Source organism: Ischnura elegans, chromosome 4 (assembly GCF_921293095.1).
Source record: "Ischnura elegans chromosome 4, ioIscEleg1.1, whole genome shotgun sequence".
NCBI lineage: Eukaryota > Metazoa > Arthropoda > Insecta > Odonata > Coenagrionidae > Ischnura > Ischnura elegans.
Genome location: NC_060249.1, coordinates 51751371 through 51778492, shown reverse-complemented (window position 1 = coordinate 51778492; position 27122 = coordinate 51751371). Strand labels below are relative to the sequence as shown.

At 41.3% G+C, this 27122-nt stretch overlaps 1 protein-coding gene and 1 long non-coding RNA gene across 2 annotated transcripts in view; both read right to left on the bottom strand.

Annotated features, from left to right (window-relative positions):
• The window catches only part of LOC124157444 (protein patched), a 179355-nt gene that overhangs the window by 12982 nt on the left and 139251 nt on the right, over positions 1–27122 (bottom strand). The window contains exons 8-20 of the mRNA XM_046532146.1: positions 24781–24902; positions 23084–23231; positions 22197–22340; positions 21227–21385; positions 20124–20225; positions 19186–19311; positions 17862–18362; positions 17105–17398; positions 16012–16146; positions 15617–15797; positions 14498–14754; positions 13201–13782; positions 12144–12286 (exon numbers count right to left, since the gene is read on the bottom strand). Of these exons, the coding sequence (XP_046388102.1) occupies positions 12144–12286; positions 13201–13782; positions 14498–14754; positions 15617–15797; positions 16012–16146; positions 17105–17398; positions 17862–18362; positions 19186–19311; positions 20124–20225; positions 21227–21385; positions 22197–22340; positions 23084–23231; positions 24781–24902 (2894 nt within the window). The remainder of the gene's footprint in view (positions 1–12143; positions 12287–13200; positions 13783–14497; positions 14755–15616; positions 15798–16011; positions 16147–17104; positions 17399–17861; positions 18363–19185; positions 19312–20123; positions 20226–21226; positions 21386–22196; positions 22341–23083; positions 23232–24780; positions 24903–27122) is intronic.
• On the bottom strand, positions 7897–9964 carry LOC124157446. The gene is made up of 2 exons (XR_006864603.1): positions 9341–9964; positions 7897–9199 (listed from the first exon to the last, which is right to left on the bottom strand). It is a non-coding gene; the product is annotated as an uncharacterized LOC124157446 (long non-coding RNA).

Here is a 27122-nt window from a genome sequence, read left to right as displayed (position 1 = left end):
CCTTGGCCTTAAGACGCGGCGCGAACGTCGCCAGCCTTGACCGAGATATAAGACTTAAAACAACGAGCTTACCGCAGGCGGAGAGGAAAAGATGGGCAATTACGCGGAAGACGGTGGGTTACCTCACTAAAACCAATAAGATGATGTTCCCAATGAAATTACACACGATTGAGCATGAACTGCTGCAGAAGTTCTGCCTCTTGGGTAAACTATGGCTGTAGCGAGTTCAGGGCCATTGTTACACACTTTTTCATGATTTTCTTCGTCTGTTTCATCGATGAAATCTTTTAATTGATTTTTAATAGACTACCCATCGTCGGATCGCCTTGAAATTTTGCCCACTTTCTTGCTGCTGACGACAATACGAAGTTCAATAAGCAGGCAACAGAGATTTTGTTCCATTACGGACTAATTGACTAATTTAGCATACGGGAAAATATTTTTCAAATTTCTCAATAGATGGCGTCAATAATTAAATTGCGTGATTCACTACTAAAAAGAAGAAAATAAAAATGAAATAAAGATAAAAAACAAGTTTTTTCCACAAAAAGTATATATCGCGACAAATAAAAAAATAAGATTTTCACGATTCATCTACATCTATATACTACCCCGCAAGCAGCCTATGAAGGCGCTTGACAGGGGATGTTAGGACAACCAGAGAATAAGGCGTGAGTGTTTCTTACGTTTAGATATAAATATCGCGTGCTAAGCCTCACTCACCCATCAGTCTCGCCTGCACTAGTTTCTAATAAAATACTGATCTGGTGAACGCATAGGAAATGCCAACTCTATAATACACTAGGTCGCGGAAGGGTAATGAGAGAAGTGGGGGATGGTTGTGTGCAGGGAAGAGACATTAGGGAGAAACTTTCACATTAATCATGTGCCTGCACAAGATGAAGACGCACCACGACAAAACCTATCGAGTTAAATTAAATATGTGAAATATACAAGTTATTTTACTCCACTCCGTGGCTTAACGTTCATAAATGCAGCATTGCAAGCTGCTTCCACAAAAAAGATAAAGGACTAACTTTCTGCCGCCAAAACTTTCTGAGTTGTAAGTTTCCCGCCGATCTTTTTCCACAGTGATGTTCAACGATTTCACCACAAGTCGACCAGGTTGAGAACGTTAATAATAAGCGGGGAAAACACACACACAGACTAAGAGAAAAGAGACGAAATCGGGACCCATCATTCGACCCGCACCCATTCGCAGATGTTCCCGGCGCCAATGAGACCAGTTCATTACGGTTCATTAGCCAAAAGAGACGAGACTCCCTTCCCTCACAAGTTGCCCATTTCCTTGGGCGTCGTAAAAACAGAGGAAGGGGAGTGGGAGGGTGGGGGGGAAGGGCAGTTTTCCGCGCCCCACGGGTAGTGGGTGGGGCTCGTGCAAGCGGGAGGAGGAGAGAAAGCCTCGCCGGTCAGCCTTGAGAGAGCGAGCTTTGAGAGTTTTCTCGAGGGGTGAGGGGTGGGGGGGAGTTTGAAGACGGGATGACCACCCAGATCGCGTGGCGGAAAGGCGAAGGGGGTGGGGTTGGAGGAGCGGAAAAGTGGGGGGGGGAGGTTAAGGGAGGCAGGGGTAGGTAAGGTAGAGGAGGGGAGGGGGGAAATTGTGACGTGTTGGCTGACGGACCGTGGGGGTTGGGAGCATTATAGTACCCAGCAGTGGCGCAGCGAGTGGCTTCTCTAATCTCTTAATTGTGACTTTAGAACTTTTAGGCATTAAAACTTAGCCAAAATTTGACTGTGCTTCAAATAAAATATACCGAGAAAGTATTTCCTCATAAAAAAACTCAGGAAAAAATTCACTGGGGCCTACTATAAATTAAGGGAGGCAGGGGAAGGTAAGGTAGAGGAGGGGAGGGGGAAATTGTGACGTGTTGGCTGACTGACCGTGGGGGTTGGGAGAATTACAGTACCCTGCAGTGGCGCAGCGAGGGGGGGGTTTGGGGGTTAAAAACCCCCCCAGATCTCAGAGAAATTTTTAGGTTTAATCCACTTTACTTAATTGGATTGATATTACTAATAGAATAGTGTAAGGATTAATAGAATATCCCTCAGAAAGCCGTAAAACTCACGATTTTGAACCGTTTATCTTTATATTCCGCAATTTGTTAATCTCTCACCTACCGCTCATCCTGGTGGATAGTCCATACCCCCACACACCCCGGAATTAGTTGCACCTAAACCCCCCCCCCACCTCCTTAATTCCTTGCTGCGCCCCTGGCACCCTGAAATTGATTCCGTGATACTTGGCGGAATGGACATTATTGGTTATATTAATGCAAGTTCGAAGATTTTCGCGACGTTGATCATATGATCCCTGCAACCGTTAAATTTTATTGCACAGATAATTTGTTTGCTTGATACTTTTGGTAAATATGACTGATAACTTCAGGCTTGACTCCGTGAAACCTCTCCATAATGGAAATAAAAGAATAAAACTTTGTAAGGTTCACTTAAATATACAAGTGAACATTGCAAAGTTATATTCTTTTATTTCCACTTTTGGTAAAAGTTACAGACAAATTTAAGCCGCCAGAAAATACTATTTGTTGGAAAAATATTCTGCTGGTCGCCCTCTCAAAATTGTCTGTCTACTGTACTACTGTCACAATCGAAAATAAATAGGACTGGTGCATGATCCCACTCTTAAAAAAACTCAACGCAAGAATAATAGCAATTTTTCCAAAATTTTGTTGATAACAGTTTCTTCGACTCGAAGACGCTAACTGCTAATGTCAGCAAAATTGTTGTCAACAAAAGCCAACGATGCGTTGAGAACCCGAATAAATGCAGAAATCATCTGGTAATAATAATACTGGTGTCTTAATATGCAAGTAGTGTTCTCAGGCGTGACTTGGTGGATTTCGCTTATCATTTTGAATGAAATGTAAAGGCCTGGTTACACGGTACATTAACACGTACAAGTTAATGTACGTTTGCGTGAATGATTTTGGTGGACCGGAACGGAACATGTACGAATGCATGAACCAAATTAGAACAGGTTCTATTTTCCGTTCATGCATTCGCACAAGTTGGGTGGTTACACGGCGCATTTAGGCGTTCATTCTCGCGTTCATACATTTAGACATTAACCCGTACGTGTTAATGTATCGTGTAACCAGGCCTTAAGAACTTCATAGTTCTACATTGTTATGGGATGGTATTTGGAGGAGGCGACCAACAGCGTATTTTTTTCCAACAAAGAGCATTTCTATTAGCTTAACTTTATCCGCAACTTTTACCAAAAAATCAAGCAAAACAAATTTCCAGGGTAATAAATCCCGAAAAAACTATTTTGCGCGATGCTACGCGGTTGCAATGCTGTTTAAAAACCTAAAATTCCTACCGTCTAATATCAAGACATATAGTGAGGCTTTAGAGTGGGGTCATTCACCAGCTCTATTTTAATTTCGATTGAGATAGAATAACAACAAAAATAAAGAGACTCTTGCTCTTTCATTTCCCGTTCCATCGTCTAGTTCTCGAGGTATTTGCGAAGAAAAATTGACTGCCTTTACCCTTTCGCATATTAGTTGATAACGTCACGAACTCACTCCGAGTGTGTCACCGCGTCTCAACTACTCCTCGCCCTTGATCGTTGGCCTCGCACGGTTTTTTTGGTTCACACTCACAAGAGCAATGCACTCTCTCGATGAACTGTTCTCATTGAACGAGTTTATGAATCAGATCTATAATGACGTCGTCAACTAAAAAAAAGTGGGCGATAACTTGAGCGTTTTTTTTTCATTTTATCTTTAAAAGAGAATTGGGTGTACGAGGAACATTTTAAAATATTCATAACTTACGGCTTCCGGGTGCGTGTTGCGCTTTGTCGTGCAAGCTTTCGCGTCCATTACAGGGCGCATCATCAGGCGATGAACTCGCCTTTCCTATGAAAGCCGCGAACATTCAACGCCTGATTATGCGCCTTGTAATGGACGCGAAAGCTTGCACGACAAAGTGCAACACGCAGCTGCACCCGGAAGCCGCTAGCAACGATGCCTCTCGCTGCGAAAACCTACGTTAAAAACTATTCATAACTTAATCTTTCCCTTCCTTCTATCGAATTCTTTCAAAAAATTCCTATTTCAGGTCTGAGGGAACGATCCCACAGTAGAATACCATCCAGGATAAGTCATGGGATTCACCACCCAACATAATGTCAACGACCTACCTTACGGGAGAATATCATAAAAAATGTACTCGCGCCTCTTTCTCTACCAACGAGAACAATAATACCAGAGAGTGGTGTGCGCGCAGACTGGCTATGGTCAATACAATTCTTTTTCTTGGTGCATACGCCGACCAATATCGGTAAAGGATTCAAATAATGAGACAATTGGAAGTCTTCCCGCGCTCTTGGTGGCAATAAGCCTTCACTACAACTCCGTCAGATGGCCGCGTGGACGATCGCATCCTCCAAAACAGTCCATTCTTATTCTTTTCCGACCTCTGCCTTCCTCCATTTCGAAGACCCGAGATCGTGACCTTGCGCAACCCGAGGAGAAGTGGGCAACCAATAAGACCGACAGGAATCGACATCTCATGCGATAACTCATGTGCTGGGCCAAGATTACTCCTTAACATTCCTCGTATTTATCCTCGTACCTCGTATATTACACTCTGAATGACGCTAAAAAGCCTTCACCACACGTGGTCGCACATATTTATATATGATCATTGAATAATTTTGCATAGCAGTCGCTCATGAATTTTTGATAGAGAACTTTACCACTCAAAAGATTGCTCAATAATATTTTCAATGAATTCATTTATTCTCCTTCCATTGTTTTCTAAATTTGGCAACAATCAATTCCGAATGTGGTCTACTCGGTTAATAAAATAAGTGTATGATAAAATAAAGGAATTGAATTTAAAAAATATTTCTTCAACTTATCACAATAAAAAGTTAAAATTCATCCTAAAATATAGCTTTGATTGTGCAAGTACACCTTCAAGCGGATAATACTGCCTAATTCTTGTTCTAACGGCAGTTTTTTTCATAGAGGTCATTCATGAAACCAGTAAAATTATTTCCATCACTCAAGCTCATTCAGCCATGGCCAGAATAAATGTATTATTAAAGATTGTAAATCCATACCCGTTAGTTCATTACCATGAAAAAAAGACGCTTGCCATGACAATTTAAGTTTACCGTAGAAAAATATGTCCACTAATCGCTTCAATTAAAAGTATGTCAAGAGAGACCTTCAATTTAAAAATTTATATCGGAAGAGTATTGGGTACCAACAAGCCACAGTGAAAAATTATTTACGTAAAGGAGCACCCACGGCCAAATTAATAAGGATACTTAAACAACGGGTAAAAAACGGGGTAAAATAGGCTTTTCGAGTAACGAAAGGAGCGCAATCTACGCCAAACGATGGCAGTCACCAGTGGCGTAGCCAGGGGGGGGGGGTCGGACCCCGCCGAAATATAAAAACACTATTATTTTACTTCATAAAAGAAAATAAAATATGGATGAAACATGAATTTACAAAATATTTCTTTAAAAAATGAAGTTTTTCGATTATGGAAAGTGTTAAAATTAGTTTAAAACCCATTATTTAGTACCTTGTTTTTAAAAAATTCCCCCCCCCTGATTTTTACCCCCCGAAAGAAATTCTTGGCTATGCCACTGGCAGTCACCGTAAAGACCATAAGCCATTCCTATAAAACAAAAAAGAACCACGGTTGCAACATTTTAAAATGACATATTGTACGAGTTCTTCAAGGGCCAAAGATGAAAGATTATCTTCAGCGGGGTAAAACGAGGACTACAAAATATTTCTCCTCCTACATGGGTTAATTATCACGTTCAGATGAGTCAATCATATTCCCGGCATAATTCGTTCGAAATATAGAGATGGGGTACCGAAAGTGGATTTACCGAAATTATGGAGGATAGGGCACGATGCTAAGCGAATAACCACCCAGGTCCTCAGGAGGACAATGAAATTCTTCCCATGGCCTGGGCGTGCCTGACTCTCTGGCTTCGGCCAATTCACAAACCAAGCGAGGATCAGATAAGGCAGCTTCCGGGCAGCCTCTCTCGTCGAGACGAAAAAAAAGAGATGAAGTTGGCTCGTCCATTACACAGCAACCCTTAAACCTCTCCTCGTATTTCATCGGAAAATAATTACGGCTCCGAGCGTTTATTAAATCAAACTCTAGCGGATGCCTTGTCAATTTAAAAGAGGTCGGCAGCGGTTATCGCGTAGTGTTTGATCGGGATCTCGTTCATAATTTCTCACGTTGTACTTGGAATTCGGCCACACTGTTTTCAAGGCTTCCATCGATCATAAAATATTTCTCCGCGCAAATATTACTAGTGCCGTATGGTATATATTTGGCTTATTCCACGTGACCCAGAGTAATAAAACAGTAACGCTCGAAATAAAGACTGGCAAAGCTTCAAGGTTTTCAAGACGAGATCAACGACATAAATGCATTGAATATCATAATTATATAATTGAAATAATACACTTTAATACTTGAATTACTATTTTAAATTTGAAAATGTTACACCTTTTGACCCACCATCCCTCTATTTCCACAATGTTTCTTCCATTAAACTGTTTACAATAGCAATAGTCCGATAATCGCTTACAATTAGCAAACAGTACAACAATACCTTGTTGCTTTTAGGGAAGTCAATTTCCGACATAAGTTAACCATCTAATAAAACTGATACATACAATGCATAAAATAATAAAATATGGGAACATTTTTCAGAAAAAAATATGTAGCGCATGCAAACTGCGCTGGCTATCAATACGCTTTATAAATATCAAATATAGTGAAAATTAGTCGAACATTCCAATAAAAATCAACGATTATCACGTAGGACTCCACACTGGTACTAGCTGAGGGCTGCATTCCTGAAGGTTCATAACGATCGTATCACCGGGGAGGCACAGGCGGAGACATTCACAGAGGATTCGATGGGAACGCGAGAGAGAAAGCGAGAGAGAGAGAAGAGACATCGCGCGCTTCTCGAACGTCCCTTGTTTCCGCGTAACGAAGCAATTCGCAATCCCCACGAGAGGCGGCGCCGTAGCGGGTGAAGTGGCGTTATATGTCGCGCGTCCTGCCCGGGATGGACGCGGGGAATGCCGGCGCGAGGAGAGGGGAAAGAGACCTCCCACCGCGACCATTCGGATTACGTGTGCCGCGACTCTTTATGGGCCGCCGCCCGGGCCCACCCACGACACCAGCGCACGGTGTCAGCCGCCACACACCACCGAGAGGAGGAGGGGAGGAAGGCGATATGATCGGTGCAAGTCATCGGAGGCGATCGCGCGGATCATGGGCGGATTAGCACGGTGCCCACACGGAGAAAAATGTTCAGGCGGTACGCCTAAACGTTCGGCCCTCACGACCAAATACTTTAATCGGTATGGGGCTGACTGAACTTTTCAGTGAATTCAACAGAAAAGTCCAGTCACACCAGTTTAGATACTCCCACCAAAGTCTTTCCTTCGGGTGACAAAATGATGCAATTGTTGCACAGGAACAATCTAAGTAATATGACTAAATGAAACTTCATCATAATGTCTGAATTGAGTCAGTGCTATTAGTCAAAGACGACCAGATCCATAATCTCAACTACCATCTGTGATGGAGTTGGGTAAAACCAAGGATATTGATAGAGGGTTTAGTCACCTTGATAATAAAAGAATAGGCACTGCCTTTACAGAATTTGATTAAATTGACTAAATTTTTTAATTAGCCTGTTTGAAATTTTTTAATTAAATTGGTCAAATGCTTTACTCATTTGTCTTTTTTTTAACCCCCTTGCGGTTGGTGTAAAAGTTAACGTACAAGCTGGTATTTTGATTAATTTATCTCCCCATAAATAAGGTAGACAATAACTGGACCTTTTTTTCGCATGAAGTTTATTTATTAAATATCTTTAGTACATACAACAATATTTTGTTCATTCTCAAGTATTCGTGAAAACGGACAGCTTAACATTTTGCATTCAAAGGATGAAACATTTTCAGTTAAATCAACACAAAATGATGACAGATGATAACTCCATGATATTGTAGTAAGTTGAGAATAAAAAAGGAGACTTCATTAGAAGTATTGACTATAATTTAAATTTACATTTCCAAAATTGGGAGATCCTAACTCATTGGCACCCACCACAATACAAGAATTGTATTTAAATTTGATACCGTTTAAAATGACATTTGTGGATGCTCTACAGAAACCCTGGAAAAAATTTGGCATCTTACTCTTAACTATAGGAAAACAATGCATTTTATCTGCTTGAATGACATTGCAGTTTGAACTGAAAGTTATCCATTTATGAAATCCTTTTTGAGATAGAAAGCGGTAGGCTAAACTTAACCAAGTTTTAATACAAATAGACATTGGAGTGTCGATACGACTAGAAATATCAGTAGCATTTCGTTGTAACATTCTATGCCTTCTTTCAAAGCGCATACACCACGTATGAATTAGTGGTCCGCAGTTAGAACACAGCAGTAATGAAGCATGAAGCGAAACTTGGGTTTAAAGGAATTACCAAATAACCTAATATATGTATAGAGAATGGTGTTGAACAGTAAGGTAATGAAACTGATCGATTAACTCAACTTGAATTGATGTAAAACACAGGATTTCAACAATATCACGTAACATTAAGAAAAGTCTCCGGTCGTCTTCAGGTACTAAACTTCCTATCATAGGGGCAAGGCATAAAACGAAATTGATCATTTCACTGGCTGATATTCTAATAGACCCACTACATAGTTCCTCTTCAGCAATAGCGACAGGTTTATTAGAAACCGTATCTCCATATTTAAAAATAATAATTCTAAAGCTAAGCTGATCTAAGGTGCAATATTTCTTGGAAATTAAGTCTGGCATAATATTTATAAGGCCATATTTGGCTACAAACTATGACTAACATAACCAACTAGAACTATGACTATGACGACTTCTAAGATATCATGCATCAAGTCGAGGCTTCCCCCTTCTAGTACGTTGAACCCTTCTACCTTATTCCATATACATTTTTCCATCATTCCAGTAAGAGAACAGTTACGCACTTCAACATCAACATTGTAGGTTTCAACAGTTCTCAATAGTTCCTTTTTTTCTTCAGTGCATGAGCAGGACTCAGATTTAGTAAGTTTAAAAATTTGACAGATATAAGTAGCACTAAAGCTCTCTATAAATCCAAGAATACAATCAAAACCAATATTGTCACCGATAATCGATCCCAATGCAAAATACACTTGAACATTTCCATGCTCTGTCACCACAAAAATACCTTGATAACTAAGAAAATTTAACCCTTCAATGAACTTACCAGAAATAATATGGTTGCTTGAAGAATCAAAAAAAGGATTATCGGGCTTCCAGTAATTAGAATGGAAAAACATAGTCAGAACTCTAAACTAGACATAAATTCAGAGGGGAGACATGGACAATACAGATAAACTGCTCCTAGTTTGTATAGTCCACTATGAGAGCCTAAAACAAATTCCAATTTCAAGATCATCAAGAAATAATAATACGACAATTACCAAACATAACTAATTAGGACTAACAGTCTTTCCTTGGCTTCTTGTTCAAAGGAGGCTCGTCTCGCACAGAGTCGATGTTAGCACGGAATGTCTTGCAAAATTTTAGAAACTGGCCTGGCGTCAGTAATCTTTGTAGAGTATCTCATCTACTAGCTGAAAGGCTACTTTGTCGACTTCTGCTCCTTCAAAGAAGTACAATGGTTAAAACTTGATAATTAAATTTAAATCAAATTAAAATTGAATTAAAACCATAAATTAGGTGCTAATTGTAAGTTTCTGCAAAACAAATACAATAAATAGGAGAAAAATACGCCTGCAAGAAGGATTGAACGTGGCCCCCCCGCGTTGTAACAACGGTCTCTAACAACTAGTCTAAATCGGTTACCATAATAAATATTTACAAAAACGCCGCAATATATTATTATTGTAAATAATGAATATTTGTTTTGAAATGTGAATAAAATGTACTACAGTCTCCATTTGTAAGTTTAAGAGGATTACTAAATGCACACAGTTACATTACGTAGTTATATATCAATATCAAACGTAGATGCATAATAAAACTTAATATGCAGGCTTTTTTCTATCAAAATGGGTTAACTGTAACAATTGACTAAATTATGAAATATCAAAAAGTTCGATGAAATCTATCAAAAGCGTTTGATAAAATAAATCAAGTGCTTAATAATTTACTCCAAACTAGAAGTATATTTAACAAAAATACTCCCTATCACACCATTTTGTTCGTTTCAATCAAATCTTATTTTCCGTGTACGCTGTGCCATCTTACGCAAGTAGAACCACAGCACAAGAAACGTCATGATTTAAAGAAAAAATGCTACACTAACCTTTGAAAAGTGCGATGAGGTGAGAAAACCCCCATTTCTTTAAAATGTTTTCAACTTCTGAGTCCATTACTGGAGGAAGTCCGCCGGCTGCGAGAAACGAAGTTGAATTAAACGAGACTGAGGTTGAAAGTGCGCACCACACGCGCCCTGCTCTTACGCACTAACTGGCAGAGCTTCGGTAACTATGTACGTAGAGCTTCAAGCATACCGACAGAAGATGAGTAGTGATGACTTCTGAACAGGGTTGACTAGACGTGTTCCATGTTATTTGTTGGAGATACTTTGGGCGATGTGACTAGACTAAGCTAGAGGGGCAGCGCAAAGCGTTTAGACAATCTACCAAAATACCTCGGATTACGTGGCAGAGTGTCCAATAATTGCCATAGAGGGGGCGGACTGGATAGCGTTTAGTTGTAACACCCAAAGTTGTTTTCTCCGTGCACACACTGAACCTTCGATCACGGAGGCATTATATTCGTGGCTGGGGAAAAGGACGTTATCGAAAGCGCCAGCGATCAAGTTAACATGATATTGAGTACACTTGATGTCTAAGGACAACGATCTCATATGGCAAATTAGTTAATATCTCCAACGGAAGAGACATCTAGAGGTCATTGCCGAGTTTAAAAAAATCGACATCGAATTTCAAATAGTACCGACAGTACCGGGCACGAATATTACAAAAGATGATCCTCGATGCGGCCTCTGAATGTGCTGTCACACAGTACGCATTTAAATGGGCTTACAAAAGTCGCCACTCATGTCGCTGACGGACAAATTGATCCGAGTTTCACGAGTGAATATGGTATAATTAGCGGTTTTAACAGAAATTCATAGGAATGACGATGTGATCTACCAAATTCATAACTTTTAAATGCTATTCCTCGCCATTATAAACATTAAAAGCACAAATATTGGTACAAAGTGGATCGCATTACACTCATCACCGCAAAGCGGATATTTTTGAAACCCTTTAAAAATGCGACCGAAGTGGCAACAGAAATTAGCCTTCTATGGGATGAAATTGGGCCTCCTCAATGCAGTACCTTTGGTACCGAAAGAACAGAGGTCATCAACGCGGCGACGACCGCTAGATGCTTCCCTCGTAAGAGACAGTTCGTAATCACACGGCAAACTGGAAATCAAATTTACTTGATTATTCGCGCTTTCGTAAAACGAACATTCATTAACCAAAACCTCTGAGGAAAAATAAACAAGAGAGCAATGCTGGTTGCTGGTTGCAATTAATCTAAAAATGGGAGAAAATGAGCAATCGCATAGCTGATACTCGCTCAAAACTCTCGTTTAATTAAGCCCAAAGATAGTTATCGAACAATATATGCGCAAATTTTCATCCAACCTTCATTACTATTTAATGTCTTTAAAGTCAAGAGCAGTAAATCAAAAGTCGAAAAAGCTGGATACCAAAGAAAAGCCGTTTCCGCATTAACTGCAAAGTGCATCCCCAAAAAAATGTTTGAGTAGGCATATCTCAGTAACTAAGGAGTCGAAACCCCATTTTTATGGACAAAAATGCTAAAAATCGTCTTCCCTACCGACCCCTGAAGTTTTGCAGATTCCTCTTAAAACACCCAGTGGGAACGCATAAAGCTATTATATTCTAAGTTTTCGTTGAGTGCTGAATGTAACTTTATTGCTAATTTTTCCATGCACTAGAGTTAACTCCGTAAGCTTCCGCTGGGACTGCTAAGGTTTGCAGAGGGAAAATGAGACTTACTTGACGATGAAATCGAACTCGGAGAAGGCGAGGAGGGATATTCCAAGGAGTGTGGTGATGGCGCCATGTGCGGCCGGCGCCAGAACGCTTTCCAGGGCCAACTGAGCCCTCCTGTCCTTTCCTCCGACACTCGTCACGAAGCCCTGGAAAAGATCCAAGTAGAAGGTTACTTACTGCAGGCGATCATGGAAGCTAAAGACAGCAAAAGAATTCATTTAAAAAACATTGGCCCTCCGTAAAGTCGGTTTTCGCAACGTGAGTTGCTTTCAACATTCTTTGGAACCAAGCTTAAGTTCCTTTGTCTTCCAAACTCTCTGGTTCGTTGCAGGCTGCATCGTCAAGGAGAATAAGTACACAATATAGGGAGAGAATTCTTATGCATTTTTCGTGGTCTTTGACGATGAGACCTGCAACGGACGCGAAAGGTTGGAAGACAAAGCACCTAACGTGGCGGCTCCCGAAAATGATACGTAAACAAAAGTTTGTACATTTGCTCCGGAACTTAGACCATATAAGTAAGGTTATACTTACTTATATGGTCTAAGCTCCGGAATTAAAAAAACTGAAGCAACTCACGCTTCCTTTAGACTTACGGCAGCCCGAGTACTAGAATAAGGTGTGACTTCTGGATTCATTCATTGATATTAAATTATACAGGAGATAAATTATAGAGGAGAGAAAACTTTGGAGACAAGTCGAGTAACTCTTCGAGTGGACAAGATCCTCATCTGCCCCGATGGGAGTGCCATAATTGGGCACCGAAAGGTCGACCGTATAAAACTTAACCTGGTGGAGAACTTGGAAAAAATTTCTAGAAGAACAGGTTTCTGAAGGTACGGGTGGATTCTTCTCCGGTTTCCATCAGGTTAAGGTTTGGATTATTGGTGCCGGAGAACCGCTGGAAGACTTTTCCAGCATCCTCAACCATCATCCAAACCCTATAACAGTAAGAAACCTAGGAAGAACTCATCCGAATCACTCACCAGGAAAGGCTTCATTTTTACGGGTAGTTAGCCGAGAAAGCTTACGATACCATTTTAATTCTCTGTGCACTCACCAGAGACACCTGCAAAAATATCCTGGCGGAGAGGCCGACGCCGATGACCAGCAGCACCGCGGGGATCGCGCTAAGCCGCACCCCCAGGGTCGCCGCGACGCCCATCATCTGCACCAGCGTGGCCGCCGAAGCCGATGCCACCAGCAGCGCGCCCCAGGCGTCCAGCAACAGGAGCGCCGCAGCCGCCCACGCCGCGGCTATCGCGGCGCCCAGGGCCGCCGCCAGGGCCCCCCTGAGCCCGAGGTACTGCTGCCAGAAGAGGAAGGGTATGCCGGCCGGGAAGTTGGGCAGCCCGCGGGCCTCGAAGCGGCCGCACAGTTCCCGGACCGACCTGAGGAGCTCCGTCAACCGTGTTGTGGAAGGATCCGCGCCCCCGAAGCTCAAGAAGGCGGACCAGTCGCCGCCGCCCGAGGAGCCTCCGGAGTCGCCCTCGTCCGTCAGCATGGTCGCCTCGGCGCGGCCGTCCGCCACGCTCACGTAGAAGGGCATCTGAGCGTAGACGAGCGGGGCGGACTTTGGGATCTTGAGCTCGTAGTCGGACGGGGAGTGGAGCCAGTGGCGGGGCTCGGGCCGCAGGTTGGCCTGTAAGGTAAGCAGGGTCACCGAGTCAAAAACCTCCAAAAGTAGGGCAGCTGGGTGTTAACGTAGAGCAGCTGGTGTTACATGATCTATCCATTCCAACACATTGAACCACTTTGTGCGAAAAGTGTTTTCTAATTTCCTCCTGTAAATTATGGAACTCAATGCCACAGAGTATGACATCATCTATTGACGCAATGATATTCAAAGAAAAACTGCCAGGAACATTTAAAATGGAAATTATATTGTTGATTATGTATTTTTTACATTACTTCTATTGTATTTCGTATTATATTATTACCTACCTTAATCGGTAGAATACTAATAATAAATAAATTATATTATTTTGATATAGGTACCAAACTCAGCACTGTTTCATGAATTTATGCAATTTGATGCCCGTGTAACATCACTAATTTTTTAATGCTACGGCTTCTCTAATCACTAAATTGTGACTTGGAACTTTTAGGCTTTAAAACTTTGCCAAAATTTAAACTGTGCTTCAAATAAAATATACAGAGGAAGTATTCACTCAAAAAAACTCAGGAAAAATTCACTGGGGTCTACTATAAATTCACCCTGAAAATTTCAAGATGAAGGGGTAAGTTGTAAGCAAATGATACGTAACCAACAACGATTAGTTGTTTAGAGTGAGAGACAAGTCCTCTCAATAAACTAGCAGGGCAGAGTAATTAGGAGGCGTGGTCATCGTGTGTACCTGCGAGGCGCCGTATGCGAGGGCATCGTTGGACGCCCACGCGCTGAGGTAGTTGTAGAACGCCTTGGGGTTGATGACGCCGTCTGAGTCGACGAGGCGGCCCGTGGTGACGAGGGAGCGGTCCACTGGGTTGTCCACGCGGCCAGTCTGCACGAGCAGCTTGTAGGCCAGGATGCCGTCGTCAGAGGCGTTGCTGAACCAGCGGTCCTTGATTATGCGCCCGTCGGCCCAGTCGCGGTCGAACGCACTTTGCAGACCTGTGCCGATATCAAACACACAAAATTAGAATTTGAAGCTAGAAGAACGTAGAAAAGATACTGCCGGAAACTTTCTGGGAGCAATTTTTTCCTAACTCGAATAGATAATGATCCTTGGAGAGATAGTTAATATTTCTGATGGTTTCAGGCTCAACTGTGTGAAACATTTTGATTATGGAATATGAAAGAATAAAATTAACAAAGTTCATTCTTTTATTTTCCAAAAATTATATTATTAAAAAATAATCGAGACAAAACACAATCCTTTCATAGAGGTTCAGACTTTAGGTTATGTTTTCATAAAGGCATTGAAAGCGATTTCGGTTAATAATCATTAAAATTGAGAATAAAGAAGAATGAATAAGGCCGTTTTTTGTCCCCAGTCCAGCCAGGAATCATATTAAGTGATTGTAATCAATAATGATTTTCCGTTTTTTCGTACGCTTAGACTGTATCGACATATGAACTTGTCTAAAATGCGTATTTACAACTTAAAGTACCAGAAAATTTGGCAAGAAGCATTAACGAAAGTGATTGTGGCCAAGTTTTTAATCAATGAAATACTTTTGGTACTAGGTCCGCGATTGCGTGATTAAAAATGCTAAATGAAAGCCAATGTTCTTTCACGTACAGTGTTAAAGCTATTTGACGTCAGTTATGGCGATCGTCCCCTCCAGGAGGCATTCACAAAAATTCTACATCCAAATTCACGCATATATATGCAAAATTAGAACCACCGACACTTGGAAGTACATCAGATCATAGGCTTGCATTCAACCCGTGAAATAAAATCAAAGGCTAATCCGCCGATTCATTTTCAAGAAACGAGAGAGAGAGATTCGAAGAAACCACGAATACTTACCAAGAAGCCATTCCCGAAACATGGAAAGCCAGAATTCGGGAAGTCCACCGTCGTCATTTCGCACGATATAGGGCACGCGGACGTAGGCATCGTGGTACTCGTATAGCAATCGCTGATTGGTGGGATACTCGAAATCCCCTCTGGTGACAGCATACATGCCATAGAAGCCAAAGTTGGAAGCCTGAAAGGGATATAATAGTATTTAATTATAGACATCAAACTATTCCACAATTTCAGATGCTAGGCAAGGGATTAGCATTCATGAAAAAGGAAGAAATGAATGCGTGCTTCAAAACAAATTATTTTTATTGCTTATTTATTAGATTACTGGATTAGCCGGATTGTATCAAGGCCGGATTATAGGGATTTTACTGTATGTAAAAATGGGTACACACCTGAGCTTTCAGGAATGCATGTTCGGCGGTTCCGATGGGAACCAGCTCCGTGAGAGCCAGCCCATCTCCGAGTCGGGTTTGCGCCGCCCAGGCGCCAGCAGCGACCGCCAATGCAAGGACCACCATCGCCGACACCTGAAGGAGGGATGGTAGGTTAGCAAAAGAAATTATAGAGAAAGTTAACAGAGAAGATGGCTGTAATTACTCAAATTTGGGTATTATAAGAAACAACCAAGAAGATAAGAGAACCAAAAATAATAATGATAGTAAATTTATTACTCTAAAATGTCCAAAATTTACAACTTATGATAACAAAAACCGAATGAGTTTAGGTAGCTTCAGTATGGAAGCTAACATCCTTAAATTTAAATGCAATAATAGTCACCAAAATTATTTTTTTGTGTGTGGCAAAAACAACATAGATATAATATGAAGACAATGTGAGTAAAATAAGAGAAAAATAAGAGAAAAATAAGAGAAAAATAAGAGAATACAAGAAAATACGGAATTATAACATTTCAGGCCAAAAATATTACTCTTTGACATAAAAAACGTATTAGTAAATACGTAAATATATTCCTGAATTGAATATATATATGTATTTACCATTATAAACGAAATACCATACACCCAAGTTTATTGGGAAACACGGACCGGCATATTTCGCCTCATTAAAGGTAACATCATATTTATTATGATCCCTAATAGGTCTCAAAGGCTTATTCCGGTCATTGTGCTCGCTTATTGTGTCTTGTTTTCTTCAAAGCGAACTCACCAAAATAGGCCTACGCTAACTTTTCCCTTAGTTACACTTTACTTCATTTTTTAGGCAAAATTTGATACAGATTCTTTGACAAAAGAAAATCACCATCATAAAAACACGCCTAACTTGGCGGCTGCCACAGAAAAAGCAAACAATGAATACATCTGATTTTTTAAAATACTACTTAAGACCCGTTTATAGCAATATAAAAAGTTGACATTCGGACGAAATTGACTCTCCAAACCAGCGAAATTAAAAAAAAATTCCCTTCATTTTCTGAACGCACCTCGCATTAGTGACAATTTTCAACGCAGAGGAATGCGAACTTGCCTTGACGGATGGCTTCATGAGGAGCGGCGCATAGTGGTGTGCAGCGATGTGGGAGAGGGAGCAGGAGGCGAGGGCTGAGAGGGTGCAGCGGGGGCAGCAGTGGAGGGAGGAGGCGCCGTGGAGGGTGCCCGCACTCTCCGACCTCCAGAAGGGCCCCCGGAGGCCCCGCCTCCGCCGACCCCAATCGCCCTCACCCGCCGCCGCCTCCACGTCGACCGCCTTCGCCCCCTTGGTCAGAAGGTCTCGCGTGGACGAGGAAGAGGGCAGCGACTCCACGCTCCCAGACTGGCTCCCCTGGAAAAGTCAGAAAACACCGTCATTAAAACGCATTCCATCGTCCATTGGATTCCCTTCTGTCCATAGGCGCATACTTCCACAGAGAACGTGAACAGATACGCCCTTGACAGGACCATGAACTAGGAGTTTTTTTCGGGGGAGCAAAGATCAGTTTGCCGTCCTCTCTCCCCGTACAAAAATATAATACCTCGGTAAGCTATTTTATTCTGGTGCGGTAATTGAAATGACACACCGTAAGTTTGCATTAAAAAGAAGTTTTATTAATATATTGCTTCTTAGTTTATAAAATAATAAATATTGTTAAACAATATAACTCCAGGGGGATATTCCATAGTCCCCCTCGGCAGGACTGCTGGCCCCCCAGCATAAAACTCTAAACTCCGCCTACGTCAAACCAGAGAGGCCTACCCACTCAGTATCCACCAGGGACACCTCAGATCCATTACACCATAGGACTCACCTGACCGATGCCCGCAGGATACTCCGTCTCCGGCGGCGCCAGCACCGTCACCGTCTGCAGCCTGTCCGGGGGCAGTGCTCTCGCGATGGTCATCACCTGCCGCTTGGGCGTGGGCGAGGGCTCTATCGCGGGCGCGGGAGGCGGGAGCGGCACCACCCGACACTGCGGCACCGCGCCCGGCGCGGCCTGCTTCGGCCTATCCCTGCCGCACGAGCACGGGTGCTCCTGAGTGCTGCCGAGCTGGTGCTGCTGTGCGGCGGGCGAAGGGGACGAAAAGCACCACCAGGAGCAGGAGGGCGGCGCGGGGGGCGGTGGGGAGGGGTGCGCGAGTGGGGGCCTGCGTTGGAAGGACGGGGGGTGGGAGTAACCGGCGCCCGGAGGCGGGACGAAGCAGCAGAGGATGTCGGCGCGGCCGGACCTCCGGCGCCGGAGGTCCAGGCTGACGATGGCCGGGAACACGAGCAAGGTCGCCGCCAAGTTGAACAGCACCAGGATGGCGGCCTGGAAAGGGAGGAGGGTGAGAAGGGTTAAGACATAGACATACAAACAAATTCACCTCCATCTACGTATTCCCCAAAACATTAGCTTTTCCTCAAAGTAATTACAGCTTTCAGTAACATATTTCTCTATCATTTTTTTATTACTTTATTCCCAATCCGCCAAATACGGCTCACACTGGTCATTTTATATCGGGGTATTAAACAGATTTAATAATTAAACATACACAAACAAACAAGACAGACGTAATTGTATATACATAACTACACATAGGTAAAGACAAGAAAGTCTCCGGGATAAAATCAAGGGAGGTTAGGAGGGACAAGCCAAAGTCGTTCAGGATATTTCATTTCAGCACGAAATGGGCTAATTAAACCAACATTTAAAGAAAATTATGGACAATTATTCTAGTTCTTCTTTGGTTTTTAAATTACTAACCAGAGAATGTTCATGTTTATCGTAGTCACACATCTTATAGAAATATGATATTTTATTGAGTTTGAAGAAAACTATTTTTGAACTTAATAACAGCCTAATTTCTTTTCTTAATAACAAATTAAATGCTTCTAGAGAGGGGCAGTTGACCTGCCCCCCAGTCTTTTACTGAGCACGCCCATGAACAAAGGTACGGAAAAATGTGATTTATAGCGAATAAAGGCTATACGATGTCATTTTTATGATGGATAACAATTCAAGCAATACGTACAAGTTTCCAGGGGTTTCCAAGAAATAAGTAACTTTACGGAGGTAGTTGTATAATAATACTGCAGATCTGCGCGAGCGAAGAACGTTCAACATCACAGCTGATGATCACGCGACAACTTACCTGGAGGGAGAAAACCCTTAGGGCGGGAATAGGAATAAGCGCGGCAGCGAAGAACGCACAAGTGGTGCTCAGTGACGTCAGCAGGATACTAACACCCGTCCTCTTCAGCACCGTGCCGGTTTGCGCCTAGAGTGGTGCAAAAAAAAAGAAGAAATAATTTTTAATGTACTTATGGTCACAAGAGAGTCAAAAGAATATTTCAGCTCGGTAATAATAAAAAAGTTTGATGGTCTCCAGGATGGACACGACATTCAAATCATTCGCCCAACGCCAAAGTTTGTTACGTAATGATGGACGCAGGTGAAAATATTGATGAGAGCTTAGGAGGTCTTGTAAAAAGGGCAACTGAATATTTTATTGCAAAAATAAAAAAAACGAAATTCTTTATTTTTTATTTTATTTTAAATCCACCGAATACAGCTCATATTGGCCATTTTAAATCGGGGGCCAACAACTTTAACAAGTAAACGTTCACGAACAACCATGCCCTGGACAGGGGAAACCTGCCCAGGCGGGACTCGAACCCGCGACCTTTAGTTTGGCAGGCAAGGACGTTACCCCTCCGCCACCGATGGAATAAACAACACAGTAAATTACATTAATTTGACTCAAATAACAAAATTGGGTGAATATGTGCTTCAAAGTTAAAGTGCTTCAAAATTCTCGTGAAAAGAATTGGCACTTTGATTAACAGATATTTGTAAACATATTATGAACGCCACGGTTGATGTGTAATAATTTTCAGTAGAATTAGCTAAAATGATAGTTCAAAAACTTTCCGCTACTAAAAGGTAAGTATACACAGCAAATATTTTATGTCCACATTGCATTGGACTAGAAATTACGAAAGGATACGGCATGAAAATCGGGAAGGGGCCTGCTAACAAACTGTTGATCTAAATTCGAGAAATACTAGTTGACACAAATTTATGGCTTACCTCAGGGGATACATCACTTCTGCTAGCAAGTTGGTCCCCATACGCGTGGGTGATAAGGAACACGTCATCCACTCCTAAACCCAGAGCAAGGAAAGGAACAATCTGGAAGAGAATAAAAAACATTTGTTCCATGAACGAGATACAGCCGAGACGAGTACCAAATATTACGATCATAGCAACAGATATCTACTGAATTAACAGTAGTGTCAATAAATTTTCCTCTCTCAATTCATCTACATGAAAAGGTAACATAATATACAAAAAACAATATGGGTGAAGGTAAAACAATTTTGTTGAATTCCTTAGCGATTCATCGCTCCTGAATCGCCTCGTATTCCCGAATTTTATAATGCCCGCAAGACAAACATTCGTAGAATGCACAGCTAGAGATGGTTCGTGGAAACGAAGCGAAAATCACAAATTCATAAAGATTATATGATTTCAATACCATCATTACTCGGTGGACACAAAGTTGGGGTTTCGATCGATTAATTCATAGAAAACTTTCAGTTCGAAGGAAAAGTTCATCAAAAATGAAAATAACAACAATAGCACAAATGGACACTCACGGTTGGTTTAAGATACATTTTAATAAATAATAAACGGCAATTTTAGATAGAGAAACACGAAATTGATCACTAAGTTTAAATTATAGGCAGCATTGCTTTGACACCTAACCTCAGATTAATCATTGATGGAATCACATGGTTATCTTGTTAAGGTATGATTATTGTGAATCGAGTTTCTTATACATCTTACACAGACAGCAAACATCCATAAAAAATTACGATTTGATTACAATGGCGCACTTTTGAAAACAGCGTATGCATGGCACCACCTCAGCTATGCCACACGTTTCTTTCCCGAAAACGACCCTTAACAATCAAAAATAACAAACAATTCCAAAATATACTCACCATTCAGTTTGAATCTTGCAAAAAAAAGGCCCAAATAATCGATCGAAAGCATGCGAGAAAAGAACTTGGGATGAGAAGTTGGAAATGAAGAGCAGGAGGGGAGAATGAACATTGAGAGAAAAACGATGGGATTAGTCAAAAGCACGACGGACTCCTTTAAGTGGAGTGATTTTCACAAGTAGGTACCTGGGTTGTGGCAGCATTGAATGAAATGCCAAGCAGGGCACAGAATCCTAACCCCGCGGCGACTGTGGCGCCCACCAGCAGCACCCCGGCCAGCCCAACCCCGCACTGCGACCGTACAGGATCGTGAAGACGCAACAAAGATAAACCCGCATATACCAGCTGAAAACGAAAGATAAGAAAGTCAGAAAAAATGCAAGGGAAGAACTAATGCTTCGGTGTAGCTGTGCCTAATTGATATTAATTACAGCCAAAAAATATAACAAAAACGAAGCATTGCAGTATTTATAACTGAATATATTTGAGCACGACGCGTTTGGTACTTACAACAACATTATCGAGTGTAAGCTGTAAGCATTCTCAAGTTTTGTCGTAACAACGAAACGCTTCGCATTCAAATAAATTCAGTGGAGATACTGCAAATTTTTCATTAAACCAATTGCAAAAACTTCCACCACATCGTACCACATATCATACAAGAAATATTAGTTTAATTATACCTAGATAAAATGAAGAGTTAAGAATTAGACACTTCATTATTTATAGCTCTAGAAATCGTGGTAAAAATTTTTTGCACATTTATGACATTATAAGGCAAAAAACGTCTAAACAAAAAATAAACGCGTTTGAACCACATAGTGACGGTAATCATAGCTAAAAAACTGCGTAGAAAAAAACTAATTTATAGGGGAAGTCTTATCTAAATAAATTGAAATTCTATCAGCAAAAGGGGCTAGTGAGGGGTGGGCAAAATATTAAATAGAGTATTGGGTGAAAGAAACCGTAGCTATAGAAAACTGCATAGACAGAATTTATTTTTAATCGCAGATTTGCCTCAACAAATTTAATCGGAAGCAGAAAATCACGATTACTAGTGATAAATTAACTATCATCATGTAACAGCCGGATAGGAATGTAGTTTTCTAAGAAGGAAAGCACTTGATAAGTCTAATTCTTGCTGGATAAAACTCACCATAGCCACGTAACCAATTGCAATTCTCGTGATGCTGACTTCCGAAAAACGACTCAGGATGTCATCAAGTGTGGCTGTGGAGAAGGCAAGGAGGTCATAGGGAGAAGTTGAGTTATCTTTTTGGGACATCAGCCGCTTAACCTCCTGAAAAAATAGTAATGAATACATTAATACACGAAAGCATATTCGAAATTGTTTCAATAATTTCATACTATCCACTCTTGTTAAGTAAAACATTTATTTACGACTAATTAAGTATCTACACAAGAATTAAAACAGAACAAGGACACAAATTAAAATTAACTGAGTAAAGACGATTCTTATACAAATAAATCACCATATATTATTGCAATAGAGCGTTGAATCCTATCCAAGTATATGTAAATGCACTGCGTTGCATGTCCGTATCTCATGGCGTTAGATAAAGCTTGGTTCAACATTGTTTAGTGACTGGACAGATTTCAAACAGCGTGAAATAAATACGGCGTGTTGGATAGTGAGTAATGAAACTACTACCATACTAGGAAGCTACTTAATGTCGATTCAACTTACCTTAAAACTAAAAAAATAACTTAAGGTTGTTGATGATAATAGAAAATAGACTACATAAAGCCATCATGACCATAACTACATGTTCTCCATCCAAATCGGAACCCCTCCATTATCACCATTGCTCCTAATACAGTATCATAGATAATCAATCTGAGAAGCCTGGCATCAAAACATCCTCAATTACAAGAACAATTTCAATGATCGTATGAATCTACTAATTGTAAGACGGCAGCAATCACATTGGGTTCCGCCCTCAACATCAAGAAGTATTTGGCATAATAGGCTTAGTGCTTGATCGCGTAAAACGGCCTTCATCGTCTTCGCAGAGTACTTACTTCTGAGAAGCGTCGCTGCCAAGTGTCCAGGACTAGAGAGGCCTTCTCCTGGGTCCAATCCACATGATGAACCTTGTAGTCGTCTGACCAGTATTCATACAACTCCCGCTCCCCCATGAGCTGTACCACGGTCTGCAGTGCTTTCGCCCTAGAAAAGGTCACAAAGCAGAAGGTCAAGAGAAGCAGTGGAGCGGAAATACGCGAGCTGATGGAATGGAAAGCGCGAAAAAACATATTGATCCAACAGAAGCATGGAGCATTGACAACGCGCAACAAAAAAGACCCCCATTCTCATGCACGCTTCCGAGTTTCGCGGAACTATCCAGAAAAGGAGAGACGAAGTGATGAATTAAATAGAGGACGACACACATACTCTCGTCAAGTACACGGCTTATTTGCAAGGGGCCAGAGGCTAGAATACGGAATCAAGGAACGAGGGAACAGGGCGTGAAAACATTGGTGCGGGTAGTGGCGCCTTATGGATCATAAACTTGGACTATGGCAGAAGCTGATTAGAAAATATTAGTAGCCTTCGAGACCTGGTGCAGGCCGGTGAAAGCTAAAGATCAAATGGACGGGTAAGGTGTGAAACGAGTAGGCGTATCGAAGAATAGGAAAAGAAAAGGAACGGTGGAACACCATACGCCAGCGTGGGCACATAGGATAGCAAATTTCGTAAAGCCTGACTCACACAATATTTTTTTAATCCCTTTGGAGGGATAGCTTCAGGGATTGCGGAACAATTGACCGTTTCAGAAGATCATTTTCCGGGATGGCGCCAGGGATATGATTTCCATCCCTTTTTCCATCTCTCGGTACGTCCCTTTTTCCGTCGCTGAAACCACAGCTTGCACCGTCCGGCCAATCAGAACGTATGGCCGCTAACAGCGGTTGTAACGCCACTTCTAATTGAATGATAGGTGTAAATACGTGAAGCGACGGAATAAGCGATGAAAAAAGGGACGGCGGAATTACTGTGTGATTCAGAAAATGATGGGTCGAGCGATCGCTCTTTTGGTCTTTGAAAACTTATTGCTGGAGCTATCACTCTGAGGGACGGAAAAAATGATCGTGAGACTCAGGCTTAAGCCATTTCAATTAAGTGAGGACTGTGATAGAGGGAAAATTGAGGGTGAAGTCCTTCGAGGAAGTTAACGGGATAACTATTAGGGCCAGATAAAGAAAGGCACAAGGAAGGAGAACATCCAAGAACTCAAGAAACTAGCTGAGGCAATGGAGAAGTGGATGGCTTAAGTATACTATAGCAGTGGCGTAACTAGGAATATGCTTCGGGGGGAGATGATGGAGGTTAGTGCCCCCCCCCCCCCCCAGGGAACGGGTAGTTCAGGAAATATATTGAAAAATAAAATGCCTGAAAATTCATTTTACATCATTTTGGTACTTAAAATTTAACTCTAAGCAGATGCAGTTATAATATATCAAATCCAGACAAGATTTTAAAATAATTTTTTGATTTCTCAGAGGCTTTGGGGGGGGGGGGGGGGGTTAAATCTCCTCATCCCACCCATAGTTACACCACTGTGCCAATGTAACGATTACAGATTGTTAAAGTAAATCTCCTCATTGCTCCCTTTCCCAAGCTTGTTTCTTCGGTTCCCTGATGTTCAGGATAATCCCTGGAACACGTGATATACGAATCGCGTTCGTCAACATTCATGTCATTCCCATACACCCACCTGACTATGTGACCTGTCTTATTTTTGGTAGCTCCGCCGACGAGCAGCTCCTCCGGCCAGTGCATGTATTTGGCGGCGAATCCGTAACAGCCACCGGTCAACTCCGCGCCAACGTTCGGCGCCTGTCGGAAAAAAACACGAGAATCATTAATACGAGCGTAGAAATAGAAGAATAACAAAGTGAGAATAAGGGAATGCGGGATGAGTTACTAAGCCTCGGAGAATAGACAAATGAGATATAACTTTTGATTCGTATTTCAGGAGAAAAAAATACGTTCACCAGAATTAAAATTAACGCGGAAATCATAAAATTGGAAGAGAAAACACTCACATAGCTCTCTGATATTTTCAAAGGCCATCCAAAACATATATCCAGATATTCTCGAGCGTCGAAAAACGCGTAATATTAACCCTTCAAACATCGAACTAACTTACAGACTTTTTTTATTATATTTTTGCATATTCTATTTATTTTGCAACTAATTAAGAGATATTATGAAAGAATACACGATTAAATTTTAAAATACGTTTTCAAGCATGTTCCTAAATGGGAACACGCCACAAAATTTCACCATTGCTTGAAAAATAAACATACAATTGACCAAAAAACTAAGTTTAACAATGTAATATATATTGATGTTTTGAATAAATGGGCATTAGTTACTGGAGACCGAATGTAGGGAAAAATATCGAATTAACTTCATGCTCACTACACAGGTGATGAAAATAATCAATTTTGAAAAGGTATAATTAAGGACCAATGCATACACAAATCATGCGATTCACTTTAAAAAATATTTCCATACTTAATTTACATAACAAAAGCTAAAAAGGTAATCACAGATGCGAAATATAGTTTTCATCGATTTAAAAAAATCTGTTCTCAAATGGGAACATTGGACTGTAACCGGTTAAAGTAAGGATAAAAACTCATCTTCAATTATAATGCGCATATTTTTTTATTCCTCTTGAAAATTAAAGCCGACGTTAGCTGAAACTGAGCGGCCAAAAATCGATCCACAAACCAAACTTATCCTATTCAAGAATACAACCTTTGGTAAAGCTATCCCTTCTCTGGAGTACAAAGGGGCAAGAGGATGATGAAAATGTGTCGGAGGAATGATTTGCTCAGTAAATGAGAAAGGGAGAGGAAGAGAATATTATTAAAAATATTAAAAAAGCCCAGAAAGTAAATTGGAAGGTGAAGTTCAATGTGGTACAAGGGACAGGCCTAGGTAATTCACCAAATACTTCGTGCAAATATATCTTGATCGGCCCTGCACTTTCCAAAGAATTGATACAGGCATTAGTTTTTAAAAGAGGGAGTAGAGGGAGCTTATGATAAACATTTCCATACAACAATAATTGCGAAAAAGAATCACTCATACATTTTTACAGCAATAATTATAATAGCATAATAATTCTCTACCTGATATCGATTGCAAATGACGCTCGCGCGTTTTAAAAGACGATACATTTTCACGAAATTCGCGATCGGTGAAGTGCTGGGACACCTGGCGGACGAAGCAAAACGTTTTATCCGAGCCGATCCTCTGGCGCAGGGGGATGGGAGAAGTCTTAGTGGTGGGGAGAACGGGCAGGGAGTGATAGAAATTGGAATTACTCTATTATGTCGGCGTTCGGAGTAGGAGGAGGGGGGTACGTATAGTATACGCTGGGGAATGCCTTGCGGACGGGGTGAGTGAGGTTCGGTATCGCTGGTGCGGCTGCAAGGGTGGGGGGTGGACGTGATCCGCCTATCAAGCGAGAGCCGATCCCTTTGACGGCGGAACGAAAAACGGGCCCATATATTCGGATGGAAATGAGCCACGTTCATACACCACACCCGAAACAGTCACTTCCGCCTTTCCAGTCATACTCAACTGCAAAAGCAAGGCATGAACGGGTTCCACATTCGAAGTTTGCGACAATAAATCAGTAATACGCGGAAATCATAAAAAACTAAATTACTAATTGCCCGAAGAAAAACATTGAAGGAATTTTGTGCGTAAAAAACAGTAGCGACTGTAAAATGTGAGTCTGTGGATAGCTCCGTAGGAATGAAAGAGTTAAGAGGGAAGTAACGAGGTAAAGTAATTGTAATTGTAGTAATAATAAAAGTAATTGTAATTGTAGTAATAATAAAAGTAATTGCAATTGTTGTAATAATAAAAGTAATTGTAACAAAAGTAATTGAAAGATAGACTGGGAGAAAACGAAGAAACATTGGCGGAGGGCATGGAACGTTGGGAGAGTACATTTTCTTCCATCCATACGTACATAAAGTATATTATTTCCATTCAGGGAAGCGATGTAGCCTGTAAGGCAATAAGTCTGTAGTT